Raw genomic sequence first — 22043 nt, 5'->3', positions numbered from 1 at the left:
GGGGAGATCCAAAATGATAGGAGAAGACAGGAAGGAGAGGGATGGAGCCAAGAACTGGACAGTTGATTGGCAAAAGGGATATGAGAGGATCATGGGACAGGAAGCCTAGGGAGAAAGAAAAGGGGGAGGGGGGGAAAACCCAGAGGATGGGCAAGGGGTATAGTGAGGGGGACAGAGGGAAAAAAAGGAGAGAGAGAAAAAGAATGTGTGTATATAAATAAATAATAGATGGGGTGCGAGGGGGAGGTGGGGCATTAGCAGAAGTTTGTGAAGTCAATGTTCATGCCATCAGGTTATTTATTTATATACACACATTCTTTTTCTCCCTCTGTCCTTCTCACTATACCCTTTGCCCATCCTCTGGGTTTTCCCCCCCCTCCCCCTTTTCTTTCTCCCTGGGCCTCCTGTCCCATGATCCTCTCATATCCTTTTTGCCAATCACCTGTCCAGCTCTTGGCTCCATCCCTCCCCCTCCTGTCTTCTCCTATCATTTTGGATCTCCCCCTCGCCCTCCCACTTTCAAATCTCTTACTAGGTCTTCCTTCAGTTAGTCCTGACGAAGGGTCTCGGCCCGAAACGTCGACTGTACCTCTTCCTAGAGATGCTGCCTGGGCAAATTTGATGTGCGTTGCTTGAAATTCCAGCATCTGCAGATTTCCTCGTGTTTGCATCATGAGGTTCTTCACTGATCTTCATTGTAATTGGGTTTTATTTGAACTTTAGATCGCAGAAGTACCTGCAGATACTAATTCAGACCTTCCTAGATTCAATTTTTTCAGGCAATTAATCTGTCCATAAAACTACTCTGGTAGTGTAGCGGTTGGCATGGTACAATTACCGCTTTGGACATTGGAGTTTGGAGTTCAATCTGGCATCCTCTGTAAGGAGTCTCTGTGCATCCTCACCGTGGAATGCGTGGGTTTTCTCTGGGGGCCCTGGTTTCCTCCCACAGTCCAAAGAGATACTGGTTAGCAGGTTAATTGATCAATGTAGATTGCTCCATGTTTAGAATAGGGTGAATCGTGTTATCGCTGGGTGGCACGGCTTGAAGGGCTGGAAGGGCCTATTCCGTGCTGTATCTCTAAATAAACAGATATACTGTATCTATTTCTCTAGATAAATAGATATTTTATAGGCTGAGGTCCTGCAAAACAGTCTTTTGATGTAATTTTCATACCATAATGGTGTATTTGGGGTTAGCGTGCTCTCAGATTGACTCATCTCCTCTGTGAAGACCATGCACTAAAAGTACAGTGTTAGCTTTGCCATTTGTTTTTTAATTTGCTCCTGTCATTTGATCCCTGCGGTTGAAAGATTGATTGAAGCAGGGTTTGGAGTTCTTCCTTTATTCCTGTTTCTTTGAACTGCAAATACCATTTTTGAAAAGGTGAAATATTGAAAAATTTTTTTCTTCTGATAGTCTATTCTGTATTCAGTTACAATGACGCTTTTCCAGCTTTTGAGTTACGTGACTTCTCAGAAGTTCTTGTTCTTTTGGTATTTTAACAAATGCCAAATAAGAAAGTTAATTCAAGCCAGTGCAGGAACTGGTGGAACTGAAAGAAACAATTCAAGTGTTGTCCAGAGATTCAAGTATGAACAATGCACTAAATTACTAGTGTCAGCTACTGGGGAGAAGAAAAGGTGGTAGACCCCTGGGATGAGAGCGAAAGCTTCCTTTTCAAAAGAGAATGTTAATGAACCTGGTGAAGCGAATTCCACAGGGAAGCTTGGGAGGGTGAAACTTGGAACCTCCATTTATTTATAAAAATATGTCATGACAGAGAGAGAAGTCAGTTTTGTTTCCAGCAATTCAATTGAGGTATAGAAAGTATGATGTTTAAAGTGACAGGCCGCAGCTACTGCTTAAGGAGTAGGGGGAACTCTGCTGCACTTGCATCAGTTGTACTATTGCAGAAGTGTCTACTTATTAATAATTCAGACAAAGAGTAATGCATGAATTTAAATTTTTGCAAATTTTGCAAAAAAAAATTCCAAAATGTATTGTTAATTCTTTGCAAATTTAGTGTTATTTTCAGCAGGTAATTTGAGATTTGAACAATTCTTACAACTAGACTTGGCCTGAGAATAGTTTTTTTTTAATGCACCTGTGTTTATTTAAAGCAAGTTTGTTTTGTGTAACAAAGTAAAAACATCAAAGTAAAATTTTTATGCTGTCAAGCATTTCAGTTCCCTGTCAGGGCCGGTGATGGCCAAAGTCCTTGAATCCCAGCAGACAATGTATACTGTCCTTGTACAGTAACCTAAGCAATCGGGATGAATAGTCCTCTCAGTGCCTGGACTTGTGAATAACTACCTTGGCCAAGCTCATGAGCAAAGAGGTCCTGCTGCTCTCTGTACTCAAAGAACCATTGCAACTTGCCTATCGCCACAATAGGCCGACAGAGGATGCAAACTCACTGGCTCTCCACTTGGCCTTGGATCACCTGGACAACCATAATACCTACATCAAGCTGCTGTTTATTGATTATAGCTCAGCATTCAATATAATCTGACCCTCAGTTCAAATCAACAAGCTCCAAAACCTAGGCCTCTGTACCTCCCTCTGCAACTGGATCCTTGACATCCTCACCAGGAGACCACAGTCAGTGGGGATTGGAAGTACCATCTCCTCCTTGCTGGTAATCAACACTGGCTTACCTCAGGGATGTATGCTTATCCCACTGCTCTCCACACCCACAATTCTGCAGCTAGGCACAGCTTGAATGCTATTTATAAATTTGTTGATGACACAACTATTGTCAGAATTTCAGATGGTGATGAGGAGGTGTATAGAGGTCAGTTAGATGGGCTGCTTGAGTGGTGTTGCAACAACAACATTACACCCAATGTCAGTAAGATCAAGGAAGGGGAAGTCAAGGGAATGCATACCAGTCCTCATCAAGTGATTGATTGGCAGTGGAAAGAGTGAGCAATTTCAAGTTCCTGGGTGTCAACATCTCTGAAGATCTGTCCTGGGCCCAACATGATGCAATTACACAGAAGGCATGACAAAGGCTATATTTCATTATGAATGTGAGGAGAATTGGTATGTCACCAAAGACACACAAATTTCTACAGATATACCATGGAGAGATTCTAACTAGTTGCATCACCTCCTGATATGGAGGGGTCACTGCACAGGATCAGAGGAAGCTGCAGAATTGTAAACTCAGGCAACTCCATCATAGGTAGTAGCCTCCCCAGCACTGAGGACACATTCAAAAGGCGATGCCTCAAAAAGGCAGCATCCGTAATTCAGGACCCCCATCACCCAGGACGTGGCCTCTTCTCATTGCCATTTTCTCATCAAGGTGAGGTACAGGAACCTGAAGACACACACTCAACTTTTCAGGAACTGCTTCTTCCCCTCTGCCATTAGGTTTCTGAATGGACAACAACTCCATGAACACGACCTCACTTTTTTGCCCTCTCTTTTTGCGCTACTTGTTTTATATATGTATATATTAGTTTTTATTATTATATATTGCAATGTACTGCTACTGCAAAACAACAGATTTCATAATGTGTGCCAGTGATACTAAACCTTATTCTGATTCTGACCCAAAAAGATGAGGGGAAAACCCCAAGAAGCACGTATTTTATTTGTTGATTCTAAATTCAGAATTTTGGAAAAGAAAGGACTTTTAATCTTGTCAGTTATATTTTTGGGAAACTGTAGTATATCTGGAAGTTTATTTTCTTCTGTTCCACTGATGCTTTAATTTAGTCCCTATAGGCCTCACAGAGGTGGCACTTGTTCGCTGCTGTAATTCTGTCAAGACAAACGCTTCAGTGACAGATTGAAATAAACCTCGGGCATAATTCTGGCAGACTTAACGATGAGGCGTGATTTCAAGGGCTTTGTGTCAGATTTAATTGATCTAACTCAGTGCATTTCGATTACAGATATTGACACAAGTCTATTGATCACCACCTTTGTAACGTTGGCAGCTATAGGTTACGGATGTTTCTACTTTCTTCTCAGACATTGTGCCATGGCTGCACATATTTAAAGCTGCAAATGTAATGGACTACTCACAGTTGACCTTTGACCCTTCTCAAAAAGAGCTCATCGTTGGAGCAAAGTAAGGAATATTTTTCTTTTTGTATTTATTGCAGCCCTTAATGGGTTTGGAAGCTGTAATTTTTACATGCTTTGTAATGTTCCAACATGAACGGATATTTCTTTTAATCCCCAAGACAATCAGTTTTGCTTTATTTACTTGACTGCTCTCATCTGCTCAGTTCAGTCTTGATTACCCTTTAAGATGTTATAAAAAAGATAATCTGTGCTGTAAGATGTTTTGTATTGATTTTTATCTTTGGAGAAACTATTGTTTAATAGTAATTTCCCACTAATAGCATTGATGTAGCTTCTAAATGAAAGATATGAATATAACAGCCTCACAGGACTTGCTGTGTGTTAATTTGTCTGGGAAGTTGTGCTCGCTCAGTTTCTGAGGATATAGTTTATGTTGTGGCCAACTTGGAAGATTTGTGCAGCTTTAGGAGCAGCCCAAAGAAAAATTCCAAATTGACCAAAACTGATGATTATGTTTCATATCTGTTGTGTTTTCTGACAAATTGAGTGATAATTTTCCTCAGCATGTTGTGCTATTAATGTCTAACTAGATAGCTGTATAGCAGCAGTGTCGGTCAAACTTTTTAAAGGAAAAAGTATGAAGAAAACAAAAGAATATGTGCCATCTTTTATTTTAAACAACTAGGTACCTTAACTGGCCAATACATGTAGCGCTGTTTAAATTATGGCAACAGCATTGCTTCAGAATAATGTTGTTATAATCAAAGACTGTCTGCAACATGATCAAAATATAGTTCAGAATCTGTAATTAAGTTACACATAACAAAACATTACCAAAAATATGTTAATTAAGATTACATAAACAGCAGAGTTCCCATGCCTTTTAATTTATATGTTTCAGTTTTGTGCAGCTGTTTGAACATCTTGAATCTAGTGTCAAATAATTAGGAGAGGGCTGGATGAGACTGAAAATAATCAAACATCTCAAGTACTTGGGACTATGGAGATCTGCTGATCTTAACACCAGAACCTCAATAGAATATTGTCAGTCCTTCTCCCATGTGCAACTGGCAAGGTACTTGCCTACTGAAAAAGGAAGTTAGCCATAAAAATCATTGCTAGGTCCTTGGGGATAGTCCCAAGAGATCAGGAAGATGAGAAAAGTGGCTTTTTTTGTGTGTGGGAAGCTGAGGAAGTCAAGTGAACATTCAGGGAAGGGCATGAATTGGAGCTGGGAACCATCAAATGAATCGGAGTGAAAGTGTTTGGCGCTGAGGAGAGATTGTCACAAGGAGAGCCTGATGTCAAAATGTTAATTAATACATCAGTTCTTTATAATGAACCTCATGGATTTCTGTTCTGCACTGTGGAAACAAAAATTGCTTTTGATATATATGAAGAAATCAGACTGTTTTCCATATCTTATTTCTGGTACCACCCTCCTGCCTATTGAGAGGTTGCTGATATTGAGCTATAGGATTTATGTGATAGGACAGTGTTGTACTGTTGCTAGCTCCCTATTTGGAGTAATCAACTCAAAAGGGAACAGCTTTTCATTAAGTTCCTCAATATCCTTTCATTATTTTGAAATCTCTACTTGACGCTTCTTAATTTTCTTTGTTCTAATGAAAATTATCGATTCTTAGAGCTTTTCATCACATCTATATATATTCATTCTTAGTAACTCTTTAGGAGTCCTGATTTAGACATTGTAGGATGTTAATATCCTTTCTGGAATGAATTTAGATGTACATGTTATGCTAATTATGGAAGCTACTTTGTGTAAGATGAAGGATGTGCTTTAGTGTTCAATTCGGATGAACTTTTCTGTGATCCTTGCTCAGAAAAGACTGACAACACATTTCCATGGAGGCAGAATGAGTTGGAATCTGTAGTGTTGATTGCTCTGATCACATTGAGCATCAAATAGGTCACAATCACATAAATCCATTTTTCTTTCAGGAACTACCTCTTTAGGCTGAAGCAGGAAGATCTGACTTTAATCCAGGTGAGTGAATTCATTTTGTACTTGTTCCAATGGAGATAACTCTTGAAAGAACGCAGAGAAAACTTACAAAGATTTTGCTGGTTCTTGAGAACCTGAGTAATAGGGCAAGGTTGAAGAGATTATGGCTTTATTACCCAGAAAGCAGGAGAATGAGGGGGCTGGGGATCTGACAGAGCTATACAAAATTATGAGGGGTACAGATAGTGTGAATACTTGTACGTTTTATCCTCATGGGTTTGGTGAGACTAGAACCCAGAGGTCATAAGTTTAGGGTGAAAGGTGAAATATTTAAGGAGATTCTGATGGAGAACTACTTCACTGAGGGTTTTGCGAGTCTGAAATGAACTGCCAGCGGAATTGGTAGATCCAAGGTAAGCTGTGACATTTACAGACATCCCACCTCTCCCAGAAGTTCTGGGAGTCTCCCGCACGTTAATAGTGGCTCCCTGATGCCCGCAAATTATATACAATGTCCCGGAAATCAATTTTTTTGAGAGCGAGTGAGCGCGAGAGAGAGAGACCACGAGAGCGAGAGAGAGCGCAAGAGCGACCACGAGAGAGAGAGCATGAGAGAGAGCAAGCGAGAGAGACCATGAGATTGAGCGCAAGAGTGACCATGAGAGAGAGAGACCGAGCGCAAGAGAGATCACGAGAGAGAGAGAGCGCACGCCATGGCAGAGTGTTCCAAAAAAGAAAATATAAAACGTACGTCACCCCAGACTACACTAAAGTGTACCCCTGCCTAATAGGGGTCAAAAATAATGACGGTGTTGCTCGCTGCGCTGTTTGCAACAGTGATTTTTCTATTGCCCATGGTGGGTTAAGATTGTAAAAGACATGTTGAGGTGAGTGTAACAGGTGTCATTCATTCATTAGCATAGCTAACGTTATTTAAACTAGATGGCTAGCTGCTAAGGAGCTACTCTATTGCAGACATCCCACCTCTCCCCGAAGTTCTGGGAGTCTCCCGCAAATTAATGGTGCTACCTCCCTGAAATGAGTTTTTGCAGGGTGGGATGTCTGCATTTAAGAGAGGTTACATGGATGAAAAGGGTGTGGAGGGCTATGGTCAGGATGTAGGTGGATGGGACTGGGAGAAGACCAGGATGGTATTAAATAGGCCAAAAGGCCTATTCTGTGATATAGTGCATAATGACTGTATGGGATTGGTTACATTACCAGACCAATCCAAATAGTTTAGAACAACAGAATGTTTGATTAACATGCAATTTTGAGACTTGATTGAGGCTGTTCAGTCTTATTGCTGTGACTCTAATGGTTGCTGTAAAGAAGACTATTTCTTTTTGTTTTGTGGGAGAAACAAGTCTAAGGACTTGTGTACAAGAATATAGATAGGCAATATCCCCTTCTATCAGGCAGAAGATACAAAAGCCTGAAAAGTATCTAACACCAGACTCAAGGACAGTTTCTATCCTGCTGTTAAAAGACTATTAATTGGCTCCCAAAGATGACCTCATAATCTATCTTATCTTGACCTTGCATCTTATTGTCTGTCTGCAGTGCTCTTTCTCTGTATCTGTAGCACATTATTCTGCATTCTGTTATTGCTTTTCCTTGGTACTATCTCAATGTACTGATGAAATTATCTGTATGCATGGCATGCAAAATGAAGCTTATATTGTACCTTGGTACATGTGACAATAACACAACAATTTATAGATCCTTGAGTCTGCTCCATAACTTAGGAAGATTATAGAGTCATAGAGAGATGCTGCTTAGAAACTGGCGTTTTGGCTCACCAGGAGCTCACCGACTATCAATCACCTATTAAGACTGATTGGATCTTGACTCTTCTTTTCCTTTCAGTCCACCATAACCATTGACTCCTCTGTGCCCTAAAGATCTGTATCAGTCTTAAACATTTTCATTGGTTGGCCTCTATAGCTCTCTGTGGTGGAGACTCCAAGAATTTTGAACTTTTGGAAAGGGAAATTCCTGCTTATTTGCTTCTTAAGTAGATGATCTCTTATTCTGAAACTGTTCCTCAGTCCTAGATGCTGCTACAAGTAGAGACATTATCTTGGCATATATCTTGTTCTAGCCTTTGAGTATGGTTCAAACTTGTTCAATCTTTTCTCATGAAACAGGTCTTTCATTTCTCAAGGTTCTTGGAGTACTTTAGCATGACTTTAGCATTGTCCGTAGCAATGGCAATGTTTTTAAAAATCTTTTTCCATCGTTTTAAATCTTCTTTCAGAATTAAAGGGAGTGGCACATCAGCGAAGATATTTATTGTAGTTAATGGCAATGCTTCTAAAGCTCCTATCCAAAAGGTGGCAGAGTTCTTTTCACAAACGTTTCTTTACCTAGAGCAATACAGACAAAATTGCAGAAAAATTCCATACCAATGACTATATTATGATACATCAGTATTATATCAATTGCATTATTGACAGAAGCAATTGTTTTAAAGTGAAGAAAAATATACAAAATTTAATATTCTTCTACATGACCACAGGCCAAAATGATGTACTTCATAAAAAATGCAAAGAACAGGAATTCTGCAGATGCTGGAAATTCAAGCAACACACATAAAAGTTGCTGGTGAACGCAGCAGGCCAGGCAGCATCTCTAGGAAGAGGTGCAGTCGACGTTTCAGGCCGAGACCCTTCTAGTCCTGACGAAGGGACTCGGCCTGAAACGTCGACTGCGCCTCTTCCTAGAGCTGCTGCCTGGTCTGCTGTGTTCACCAGCAACTTTGATGTGTGTTACTTCATAAAAAATGTTTTAGGATGAGTGAACACAGACTAAATTAAACTTGGAAATATTCTCACCCATATGACTAAATACAGCACAAAATAAAACTTATTCATCAAAGGTACAGAGGAGACAAATGCCTATTTTCTACAATCAGAGCTAGTAAGGAATTCAATTTGTAACATTTAGTGCAGTTTAATAGAGTTTGAATTTTATATTTGCTTACATAAATCAATATTTGATACATTGAAATAATTTTCTATGGGTCACTGATTGCACAAAAGCGCTGTTCCTTTATTTCGGTTTTATAACTACAGAAACCTTGAAAGCCCAGGGAAGAATAGTTAAAGGAGCAAGAGTAAGGGAGCTGATAATTCTCCGGAGGTTATTGGTTTGAAAGGAGAAAGCCTGAGAGGTTTCCTGCATACCTCTTCATCCACCACTGCTTCTGAAACTGGATTGCTGAAGTCCAGATGAATCAGGACAGAACTAATAGTTGGAGTTGTGTAATAGTAACATAAGATTGAATAGAATATCTGTTTAATGCATTAAAGCTAACCTTCAATCTAATCTCCTTTAGGAGTGATTTTTAAATAATAATTGTGCTTGTCTGGTAGGACTAGGGCAGTGAAAATCAGTGTGGAGGACCTTTTTCCATTTTAGTTGTTTTATTTTCCTCACCTGAGATAAGGGATTCACAAATGAATGTAAAAATTGGGTCCAGCAATAACATTCCGATTTCAACATTATTTTAATAAAAAAGCTTGGAAATCCTACCTTTGCAGTAGAGCTAAGCCAGACGGTTCTCTAAGAATCAGTTAAGCAATAATTAAAGGAGAGTGTAATTGATATCTTTTACCTTGCTTATCCAAAGAAAGGTTTCTCTGTTTATGTAGTGTATATGGATTTCAGCAAGGCATTTGATAAGGTACCCCATACAAGGCTTATTGAGAAAGCAGGGAGGCATGGGATCCAAGGGGACATTGCTTTATGGATCCAGAACTGGCTGGCCTACAGAAGGCAAAGAGTGATCCAAAGACTAACACTGACAGAACCACATAATTATAACATATAGTTACAGCAGTGCAAAGCAATACCATAATTTGATGAAGAACAGACCATGGGCACAGTTAAAAAAAGTCTCAAAGTCCCGAGTCGATCAACTCCCGAGTCCCCGATAGCAGACGGCAAAAGGAAGAAACTCCCTGCCATAAACCTCCAGGCACCGTCAACTTGCCAAAACCTTGGAAGCAGCTGACCACAGCCGACACTGAGTCCATCCGTCCGAAAACTTCGAGCTTCCGACCAGCCCCTCCGATACAGCCTCCTGAGCGCCATCCTCTGCCGAGCACCTTCGACCTCTCCCTGGCCGCTGAAACATGCAAAGCCGAGGATTTCGGGACCTTCAGCTCCGGAGATTCCGGTTACCACACAGTAGCAGCGGCAGCGAAGCGGGTGTAGGTTAATAAATTTGCTGATGACACAAAGGTTGGGGCTGTTGTGGATAGTGTGGAAAGTTGTCAGAGGTTACAGTGGGACATCAATAGGATGCAAAACTGGGTTGAGAGGTGGCAGATGGAGTCCAACCCAGATAAGTGTGAGGTGGTTCATTTTGGTAGGTCAAATATGATGGCAGAATATTGTTTAATGGTAAGACTCTTGGCAATGTGGATGATCAGAGGGATCATGGGGTCCGAATCCATAGGACACTCAAAGCTGCTGCGCTGGTTGACTCTGTGGTTAAGAAGGCATACGGTGCATTGGCCTTCATCAATCATCGGATTGAGTTTAAGAGCTGAGAGGTAATGTTACAACTATATAGGACCCTGGTCAGACCACACTTGGAGTACTGTGCTCAGTTCTGGTTACCTTACTACAGGAAGGATGTGGAAACCATAGAAAGGGTGCTGAGGAGATTTACAAGGATGTGGCCTGGATTGGGGAGCATACCTTATGAGGATAGGTTGAGTAAACTTGGCTTTTTCTCCTCGGAGCGATGGAGGATGAGAGGTGACCTGATAGAGGTGTATAAGATGATGAGAGGCAGTGATTGGGTGGATAGTCAGAAGCTTTTTCACAGGGCTGAAATGGCTAGCATAAGAGGGCACAATTTTAAGATGCTTGGAAGTAGGTACAGAGGAGATGTCAGGCGTAAGTTTTTTACGCAGAGAGTGGTGAGTGCGTGGAATGGGCAGCTGGTGACAGTGGTGGAGGCGGATATGATAGGGTCTTTTAAGAGACTCCTGGATAGGTACTTGGAGCTTTGAAAAATAGAGAGCTATGGGTAACCCTAGGTAATTTCTGAGGTAAGGACATGTTCTGCACAACTTTGTGGGTTGAAAGGCTGGTATTGTGCTGTAGGTTTTCTATGTTTCTATGCTTTTCATGGATGCTTTATTGCTATTTGCTCCTGAATGGAAGAAGCAGAGTATCAACTTTGGTCTTAGTAAGCAGTAAGTTATTTTGTAGTGAGTAGGTGCTAAGCCCTAACCTTCCCTTGAGTTTCATCAGTCCTGATGAAGGGTCTCAGCCCGAAACGTTGACTGTTTACTCTTTACCATCGATGTGGCCTGGCCTGCTGAGTTCCTTCAGCCATTATGCTCTTCATTTTCAACAATGGAAAATGTCAATGGATTCACAGTATTAGCCTTGGATTGCTTATTTTGGTTAACGTTATTTCGTTGAAAATTGGCCACCTTTCTGTGTGCTCTTACTGCTGGTCTGCATGATGGAGTTTCTAGTCTGCACTCTCCATTTTTCTAGTCATGCTCTTACACTCAGTGCAGTTACACTTACCTATGTTCTTATAGAAATTGAACATGGTCTTGGTCTCAAAATTCCCTTTTGAATCTAAAGGGTTTGTTTGTTCTGGCCTAAAGTAAAAGCTACTACTGACTTTGAAGGCAAGTTCGTGAGATTTAGAACTTGTCAGTAATGCAATAGATAGTGTCACTTTCTATGAGTTAGTGTACAGAAAATCAAGATTGTCTGGAATTTTATTATTTTGGATAATAAAATAATTTTAAGTAACATAAGAAGACAGCTTGGATAGAGTCTCTACAGTATTTTAGTAACTGATAATTAGACTGATAGCTGCAATGCTTAATGATAGCATTGAATACAGGAGCAAGATGTTTATGGATCAACTTCACAAAATATTTGTCTGACCTCAGTCAGAGTATTGTATATCGTTATGATCATACTATAGAAAGGATGTGATCGCATTGGAGAGCGTACCGAAGTGATTTGCCAGGATGTTTTCTGGGATGGAGTGTTTCAGTTATGAGAAGAGGCTGGAGTGGTTAGGTCTGTTTTCCCTGGAGTTTACTTGGTTGGGGGAAGATGAATGAGGTAGATAAGATTACAAGGTATAGAAGTAGTGGATTGTAGAAATTATCCACCATTATTAGTGGTAGATAAAAGTGGAGGGCATACATTTAAGTTAGGAGGTAAAAGGTGTAGTGGGACCTTCTTCACCCAGAGGATAATGAATACCTAGAATGCACTGTGTGAGAGAGTGGTGGAAGCAGAGTTGCTGACGGCATTTTCTGAAGTGTCCAGGTATGTATATGGTCACACAGGCATTGAAGGTTGTGGGCCAACTGTTGGAGCTGGGATTAACACTTCTGTGTGCTCACAGGTCTTCCTCATCCTGATGGGCCAATTGGCCTGCTTTCATGTTAGAAACCTAGGAACATAGGAAACCTACAGCACAATACAGGTCCTTCGGCCCACAAAGCAGTGCGGAACATGTCCTTACCTTAGAAATTATCTATAGTTACCCATAGCCCTCTATTTTTCTGAGCTCCATGTACCTGTCCATGAGTCTGTTAAAAGACCCTGTTGTATCCACCGCCACCACTGTCGCCGGCAGCCCATTCCACGCTCTCACCACTCTCTGTGTGAAAAAAAAACTTACCCCGATATCTCCTCTGTACCTACTTCCAAGCACCTTAAAACTGTGCCCACTGGTGCTAGCCATTTCAGCCCTGGGAAAAAGCTTCTGACAATCCACACAATCACTGCCTCTCATCATCTTATACATCTCTATCAGGTCACCTCTCATCCTCCGTTGCTCCAAGGAGAAAAGGCCAAGTTCACTCAACCTATCCTCATAAGGCATGCTCCTCAATCCAGGCAACATCCTTGTAAATCGCTTCTGCACCCTTTCTATGGTTTCCACATCCTTCCTGTAGTGCGATGACCAGAACCAAGCACAGTACTTCAAGTGGGGTCTGACCAGGGTCCTATGTAGCTGCAACATTACCTCTCGGCTCCTAAACTCAATTCCACGATTGATGAAGGCCAATGCACCGTATGCTTTCTTAACCACAGAGTCAACCTGTGTAGCAGCTTTGAGTGTCCTATGGACTCGGACCCCAAATTCCCTCTGATCCTCCACACTGCCAAGAGTCTTACCATTAATACTATAATCTGCCATCATATTTGACCTACCAAAATGAACCACTTCACACTTATCTGGGTTGAACTCCATCTGCCATTTCTCAACCCAGTTTTGCATCCTATCAATGTCCAGCTGTAACTTCTGACAGCCCTGCACATTATCCACAACACCCCTAATGTTTGTGTCATCAGCAGATTTACTTACCCATCCCTCCACTTCCTCATCCAGGTCATTTATAAAAATCACGAAGAGCAGGGGTCCCAGAACAGATCCCTGAGGCACACCACTGGTGACCGACCTCCATGCAGAAAATGACCCGTCTACAACCACTCTTTGCCTTCTGTGGGTCAGCCAGTTCTGGATCCACAAAGCAATGTCCCCTTGGATTCCAACCCTCCTTACTTTCTCAATAAGCCTTGTATGGGATACCTTGTCAAATGCCTAGCTGAAGTCTACATACGCTATGTCTACTGCACTACCTTCATCAATGTGTTTAGTCACATCCTCAAAAAATACAACCTGGCTCATAAGGCACGACCTGCCTTTGACAAAGCCATACTGACTATTCCTAATCATATTATGCCTCTCCAAATATTCATAAATCCTACCTGTCAGGATCTTCTCCATCAGCTTATCAACCACTGAAGTAAGGCTCGCTGGTCTGTAAATTTCCTGGGCTATCTCTACTTCCTTTCTTAAGTAATGGAACAACATCCGCAACCCTCCAATCCTCTGGAACCTCTCCCTTCCTCATTGATGATGCAAAGATCATCGCCAGAGGCCCAGCAGTCTCCTCCCTCACCTCCCACAGTAGCCTGGGGTACATCTTGTCCTTTCCCAGTGACCTATCCAACCTGATGCTTTTCAAAAGCTTCAGCACATCCTCTTTCTTAATATCTACGTGCTCAAGCTTTTCAGTCTGCTGTAAGTCATCCCTACAATCACCAAGATCCTTTTCCGTAGTGAATACTGAAGTACTCATTAAGTACCTCTGCTATCTCCTCCGGTTCCATACACACTTTTCCACTGTCACATGACTCTAACTCTGTAACACTATTAATTAGACTTTAGCCAGATGCATCGTTTAAAAGACGGATAAATATAATTCGATAGTTACTAATTTTTAAAGTAAAATTAAATATTACTCTAATAAAGTTCCATAGTTCCTTAAAATGTGAAACCTCCTGTTTGTATATTTGTGTGTTTTCTCATTTAAAGCTAGTGTGGAGGAGGAAAATGTAGTTAAAGCATGTGACTTAAAGCATTATGTGGAAAGGATAGGTAGTTATTCCTTGAGTATTTGAAAATCAAGTCTGAAAATGCCATCTCTGAAATATTAGAATGATCTGTCTATTCCAACTATGTTGAAGGGAGTCAGCTTTAGAGTAGGCATGCAGTCAGTCTTGATTTGTGCAAACAGCGCTGTATGTGCTACAAGTAAAATACTATATCCAGAATATGGATTATTCCAGCATGTCCTCTGCAACAGTATAGGAAGCCATTTGGTTCAAGGGAATTGGTGATAGTCAACAATTGCTGTTTTGCTAATGGAATGCAATATCCATGAATTAATTAAAAATAATACACAGTTAGTGTACATAGTGCACCTTCACGGCATTTCAGAAGGTTTAATATCTGCTCTTGAGTTGAAGTTATCACCTAAGAACTGTTACTTGGTTGAGTTGCTCGTGGAGAAATTTACATGAAGAATTAAATTAAATTAAATCCTTAGAATGAGATTAGCACTATCATACTTGTAGAGCATGAAAGTGCTGTAAGTGATATTAAACAAATGTTTATTGTGTGAACATCTAGCACACTGAGAGGATGAAAATAGAAATGAATTACCATTTCTATATTGAAGTTATTTATATTGCATTTTAGATGCTTCTACAACAAAACTAATGAAGTCTTTCCCATAGAGACACTTGGCTACATTCTGTACAAAACTACTGCAGTTCCAATGGCATAAGAAATTACATTGGATAATAGATGGATTAGAAGTAATAAAATGTCTGCACTTTTGCTGCCAACTTTCAACCCTTTCAAGTTCAATTAGACTATTTGTTTTACTTCATGGCCTTTTCTAGATCTCACTGTCTCCATTTCAGGAGGCAGAACTGTCATTTTCTGCAAACCTACTGCACTTCTTCCCACCTTGTAAATATACTATTACTTTCTCCCAATTTATTCATCTCTGAAGCATATTCCCTCAATTCCTGGACATCTGAAACGTCCTCCTCCTTCAGTAAACGTGCCTTCCGTTTTGCTGTGGTTGATGGAGCTCTGTCTTGCATTTCATCCACTTCTCACCCATTTTCTGTCCCTACAGGATAGAGATCAAGTTCCCTTAGTCCTCACCTTTCACCTCATAGTCTCCACATCCATCACATCAACCTTCATCCTTTCCTTCCGCTGCAATGAAATCCCACACTTTCCCTTCCCCACTCCTTTCTGCAGTGAAATCCCACACGTTCTCTTCCCCACTCCTTTCCGCAGTGAAATCCCACACTTTCTTTTCCCCACTCCTCTGTGACTCACTGGTCTGCTCATCCTTTCCCACCTGTCCCTCCTTGACACCTGGTTCCTGCCCCTGCACGGCAGGAGGTGTGGCACTTCTCCCTACGCCGTCTCTCTCACGACCATCTGAGACACCTGTGTACTTACTGTGCTCTTCGTCCAACCCCTCTGCTGCACCTGGTATGGCATCCTCTACAGTGGCGAGACTAAGCACAGACTAGGGACTGGTCATCCTGAACTCCCAGTTTAATGACATTTCAGTTCCCTTTCCAACTCCAACATTTGCCTGCCCTCTGGCCTCCTCCACTGCCACAGAGAGGCACAATGTAAACTAGTGGAACAATGTCTCACGTTCTATCAATAGTATGACTCATGAATTTTTCAATTTCAGGTAACCTTCACCTCTGGTGTTGCACCCCCCCCCCACTCCCCCATCACTCTCTGTGCCTTTTTGTCCAATCTATTTCTGGCCCCCCTAACTTTGTTCCCTTTCCCACAACCCTCGACCTTCACCCGTTGGTTCTTCCCTCCACCCCATCCCCTCCCCAGTCTCGTACTGGTTCCACCTGGCTTTCACCTTCCTTACTGCGCAGATTCCAGCAGCAGTCCCACCTTCACCTTTTTTTCCCCTGTCTGTCTCCATTTATCATGTCTCCCAACTCCACCCATCACCCTCCGAACCTGGCTTGACCTGCTCATTATCCTGTCACCTCTGGTCCTTGTTGCACCATGGCACCATGCCCCCTCCTCTTTATACTGGCCATTTCCCCTCCCCATTTTGTAGCTTTGCATCGAAATGGCATTTGAAATGTAGTAAATTAAGAAATGCATCAATTTCTGATTCTTGTAAATAATAATCATTGTAAATGAAGTACATAAGTGGTAAAATTAAATTACTTAGTGTACAGTTGTATCTATTCCATAAGACATTGGAACAGAATTAGGCCATATGGCCCATTGAATACGCTGTGCTTCTCAATCATGGCTGATTTATTATCCCTCTCAATCCCATTCTCCTGCCTTCACCCAGTAACCTTTGACACCATTATTAATCAAAAACTTCTCAACCTCTACTTTAAAGACACCCAGTAACCTAGACGTTATAGCCATCTGTGGCAATGAATTTCACAGATTCACCACCCTCTAGGTAAAGAAATCCCTTCTCATCTTTGTTCAATGTCCCTACATTCTGAGGCTGTGTCCTGTGGTCCTTGACTCCCCCACTATGGGAAATAACCATTCCACATTCACTTTTCAATATTTGATAGGTTTCAATTGGATCCTCCTCCCCTGCCCATTTTTCTAAACTGTAGTGAGTACAGGCCTAGAGCCATGAAACACTTCTCATTCATTAACCCTTTCATTCCTGGAACCATTCTCTTGAATCTCCTCTGAATTCTATCCAGTGCCAGTATATCTCCTAGATCAGGGTTCCCAATCTTTTTTTAATGTCATGAACCCCTACCATTAAGACTTGGAGGCTAACTCTTTATGTATATTTAAGGAAGAGGTTGATAGATTCTTTATTGGTCATGGCATGAAGGGATACGGGGAGATGGCAGGAGATTGGGGCTGAGGGAAAATTGGATCAGCCATGATGAAATGGCAGAGCAGAATTGATGGGCCAAATAGCCTAATTCTGCTCCTGTACCTTATGGTTATTAACAAAGGAGTCCATGGACCCCTGGTTGGGAACTCATATCTTTGATAAAGGGCCCAAAACTGCTCACAATACTCCAATTGCAGTCTCAACAATGCTTTATAAAGCCTCAGCACTATATCATTGCTTCTATATTCTTGCAATAAATGCTAACATTGCATTTGCCTTTATCACTACTGACAGAATCTATAAGTTAATTTTTAGTGAATCCTGCAGGTGGACTCGCAAGTTCCTTAGCACATCTGATTTCTGAATTTTCTCCGTTTAGAAAATAGTTTATATCTTTATTTCTTCTACCAAAGTGCATGATCATGCATTGCCCTACACTATATTCCATCTTCCACTTCTTTGCCAGTCCAAATCCTTCTGCAGACTTCCTGTTTCTTCAACACTACGTCCCTCCACTTACCTTCATATCATCTGCAAACTTGGTCTAAAAGCCATCAATTCTGACATCCAAATCATTGACATATAATGTGAAAAGAAGTGGTCCCAACATTAACCTCTGTGGAACAGCACTAGTCATTGGCCGCAAACCAGAAAATGCCTCTTTATTTTCACTCTTTAACTCCTGCCAGTCAGCCAATCCTCTAATATGCTAATATCTTCCCTGTAATACTATGGGCTGTTATCCTGTTTCGCTGCCTCACGTGGCACCTTGTTAAAGGCCATTCAAATGTATTCTTGGTTATAATTGGTCTGGTCTACATTCATGAATGAGTACCTGAGCAGGAGGTTGAATTGAAACCCATATTGCACAAACCTCAGACATGGTTTGAACTGAAGAGCAACAAGGTGTTAGATGGAATATATTAGGTCCATCATTGTTTCTATCCTGTCAGTAATCTTAAATATTGACAAAGCATTATACATGGGCAAGTACAGTTGCATACTCATACTGAACTTGTATTTCTTTGACAAAGAAGAGAAAGAGGTTCCCTACTGGAAGACTTGCACAGAAAAATATAGAAATCTGAAAGTGATTATGATCAGCTTCAGCTTTAGAAATGTTGCTGTACTCTTGTGGTATTCCATCGCGTAAGTGAATTGTCAGCACGCTATTGAAAGGTAATTTCTGCTGTCAGTTACTTTCTACGTATTCAGTAATTCAAACAGCTGCTGAGTCCACAGGGCAGCCACTTCCAGCAGTCACTGGAGTGCTGCCATTTCAATTTGTACAGAATACTTTGTATCACAGCAATCTTTTCATAAGACCCTGTACGTGGTAGCTGCAGTAAATCTACCCTGTCAGATTGGGACCAAGCTGTAGTACGAAATCTGGTCAGCTCATAATGCTTCAGCAAAAAAAGAAACCTTACAGCTGAGGTATTTGTAATCATCACAATAAACTTATCACAGAAATATTTGCTGTTTTTTTGTAAGCCTCACAGCCATTTTAACAAGTAGTCTATGCATTTTTGTTCTCATTCTGCAAAATGTGAAGAATCTGTTTTTAAAATTTTTACTGCAGGTTGATTAGTGCATTTAAAGATGGTAGTCAATTGCCATCCACTGAAACCATTACAGGTGTCCCCCGCTTTTCGAACATTCGCTTTATGAAACCTCGCTGTTACGAAAGACCTACATTAGTTACCTGTTTTCGCTAACAGAAGGTGTTTTCACTGTTACGAAAAAGGCAGTGTGCGCCCTGAGCAGCCAAGCTCCTCCCCCGGAACTGCATTCTAGCCGGCATTGCTTAAACACGTGCCTATGCGCATCTGTGCTATATCTCGATTTACTTTGAGCATCCATTAGCAAGATGAGTTCTAAGGTATCAGAAAAGCCTAAAAGAGCTTGTAAAGGTGTTTCACTTAGAGTGTAACTAGATATAATTAAGTGTTTCGATCGTGGTGAATGAAGTAAGGACAAAGTGAGTTTGGCTTGTGGAAGTTGACAAAGATGATGTTGAAGAGGTTTTGGCATCCCATGAGCAAGAACTGGTAGATGAAGAGCTGATGCAATTGGAAGAGGAAAGGATAACAATCAAAACCGAATACAGTAGCGAACGGACCGCAAGTGAAATCATCCAGGAACTGAACGTGAAGCAACTGCGTGAGGTTTTCGCTGCAATGATTGCAGAAAAGTACGACTTTAATTTTGAAAGGGTACGTAGCTTTAGGGCATATTTGCAGGATGGTTTGAGTGCTTACAAAGAACTGTATGATAGAAAAATGCGCGAGGTTAAGCAGTCAAGCGTATTGTCGTTTTTCGAGCCTTCCACATCAGCCACAGCAGACGACGAACCTTGACCTTCGACATCGAGGCAGGCAGATATAGGAGAAGATAACCTGCCTGCCCTGATGGAAACAGATGATGATGAGATGACACCCCAGTGTCCCACCACCCCAACATCCGGGCCGTGGACCGATACCGGGCTGCGAAGAATGCAGCGGTAGCCGGGGTGCACCCAGCACATCTTTAAGAAAAAAACCGAAATAAACAAGCTAATTAATTAGGTGTTGCCCGGCATGTAAATGTCAGCCTAGATCAGAGGCGATTTGGACTGGGCCGACATTTATGTGCTGGGTGGCACCTAATTAATTAGCTTGTTTATTTTAGCTTTTTTCTTAAAGATGTGCTAGGTGCGTCCTGGCCACCGCTGTACCGCTGCATTCTTTGTGAATCGGTATCGGTCGGTGGCCTGGAGGGTGGGAACCACTGCGTCACCCCAACCTCTGACGACTCAGCCTAACACACCATCATCAGTGTGCTCGGCGTTGTCCCGATTCCAGTAAGTGATACTACACTGTACATACATTATTTCTACTTTATATCAGCTGTGTATTTTATGTGTTATTTGGTATGATTTGGCAGCTTCATAGCTTAAAGGTTACTGGAGAGAGTGTTTCTGCCGTCGGCGCTTGCGTGAGATTTTTGCTACTGTGGACAGTGCGGCAATGATTGTAGAAAAGTACTTCTACTTTATATAGGCTGTGTATTTATCATATCATTCCTGCATTTACTATATGTTACTGTTATTTTAGGTTTTATGTGTTATTTGGCATGATTTGGTAGGTTTTTTTTGGGTCTGTGAGTGCTCACAAATTTTTTCCATTTACATAAATGGTAATTGCTTCTTCACTTTATGACGTTCTGGCTTACAAACCGTTTCATAGGAACGCTCTACCTTCGGATGGCGGGGGAAACCTGTATTCCTACAAAAGTTATGACTTCAAATAAAGAAAGCAAGAGTTATACTTTTGAACTTCTGAAAGATGACTTCTCCCCTCCTGTTGAGAAGTGGTTGTCTGAGGCAGCAGGCAATCTCCACACTGTTTGCAAATAGCTATTCTTGTGCAAACCCAGAGAGTAAATGTCGTAGAATTAGAGGTGACATCCATTGAAAATCCTTCTGGTTGGACTTTCTAGTAGCGGGTTGTCATTGAGTGGTGTTTTTGAAGTTCAATTAAACAGCTTCAAAAATGGCAACATTGTTTTCCAAGAAGAAGTATTTCTGCAGTTCTTATTGTGATTTGATCTTCAACTAGGAGATCACCACAATGCATGAAGAATAATGTTAATAACCATGTATGCCCCGTATGCTTTTTTTCAGGCATTGATGCATTTTGCTTGTAAACATCTGTTGGGGTATTAGGTGATAGTCACAGAGACTCAAAACCAACATGTCTTGTATTGAGATCTGGGTATAGAGTCATAGAAAAGTACCAGACCCTTTGGCCAATCTGGTCTCTACCAAACCATTTAAACCACCTAGTCCCATTGAGCTGTTCTCGGACCATAGCCCTCCATACCCCTCCCATCTAAGTACCCACCCAAACTTCTTTTAAACGTTGAAATCTAGCTCGCATGCACCACTTGCGCTGGCAACTTGTTCCTCACTCTCACCACCCTCTGAGTGAGAAATTTCCCCTCATGTTTTCCCCTTAAGCATTTCAATTAACCCATGACCTGTAGTTGTAGTCTTACCCAACCTCAGTGGAAAAAGCCTGCTTGCATTTACCCTATCTATACCCCTCATCATTTTGTATACCTCTATCAAATCTCCCCCCAATCTTCTACATTCCAAGGAATAAAGCCCTAACCTATTGAATCTTTCCGAATAACTCAAGTCCTCCTGTCCTGGCAACGTCCTTGTAAATTTTCTCTGCACTCTTTCAGCCTTATTTACACCTTTCCTGGAGGTAGGTAACCAAAACTGCACACAATACTCCATATTAAGCCTCACCAAACTTCTTATACAACTTCAATATAACATCTCATTCGCTGTACTCAATACTTTATCAAGGCCAATGTGCCAGGAGCTTTCTTTACAACCCTATCTACCTGTACCAGCACTTTCAAGGAACTAATGGTCCTGTATTCGCAGATAACTTTGTTCTACCGCAGTCCTCAGTGCCAAACCATTCACTGTGTAAGACCCACCCTAGCTGGTCCTACAGAATTGCAACACCTTGCACTTGTCTGCATTAAAGTCCATCTGCCATTTTTCAGCCCATTTTTCCAGCTGGTCCAGATCCTGCTACAAGATTTGATAGTCTTCCTTGTTGTCCATAATACTGCTGAATCATCTAGGTAAGGTTTCTTTAAGAATTGTAATCACTACCTTTATACTAACTCAAATATTATATGACACAAAATGTCTGATGCCCAGATATTCCTTTGTACAGCTCCAAAAGAAATAGTACGCTACCCCTGTCACGGTGCTTGTTCCTGGGTGCTTATTAGG

General features: G+C 41.4%; 1 protein-coding gene across 9 annotated transcripts in view; it reads left to right on the top strand.

Annotated features, from left to right (window-relative positions):
* The window catches only part of sema5a (sema domain, seven thrombospondin repeats (type 1 and type 1-like), transmembrane domain (TM) and short cytoplasmic domain, (semaphorin) 5A), a 237150-nt gene that overhangs the window by 91439 nt on the left and 123668 nt on the right, over window positions 1-22043 (top strand). For all 9 annotated transcript variants that reach the window (XR_011885429.1, XR_011885428.1, XM_072253474.1 and 6 more), the window contains 2 exons: window positions 3989-4088; window positions 6008-6053. Coding sequence is in view for 7 of the 9 variants with exons in the window: in XM_072253474.1 (XP_072109575.1) it covers window positions 3989-4088; window positions 6008-6053 (146 nt within the window). In the remaining 2 variants the exon portion in view is untranslated. The remainder of the gene's footprint in view (window positions 1-3988; window positions 4089-6007; window positions 6054-22043) is intronic.

The sequence above is a fragment of the Mobula birostris genome, chromosome 3, assembly GCF_030028105.1.
Source record: "Mobula birostris isolate sMobBir1 chromosome 3, sMobBir1.hap1, whole genome shotgun sequence".
Taxonomy (NCBI): Eukaryota; Metazoa; Chordata; class Chondrichthyes; order Myliobatiformes; family Myliobatidae; genus Mobula; species Mobula birostris.
This window is presented reverse-complemented; position numbering and strand designations above follow the sequence as displayed.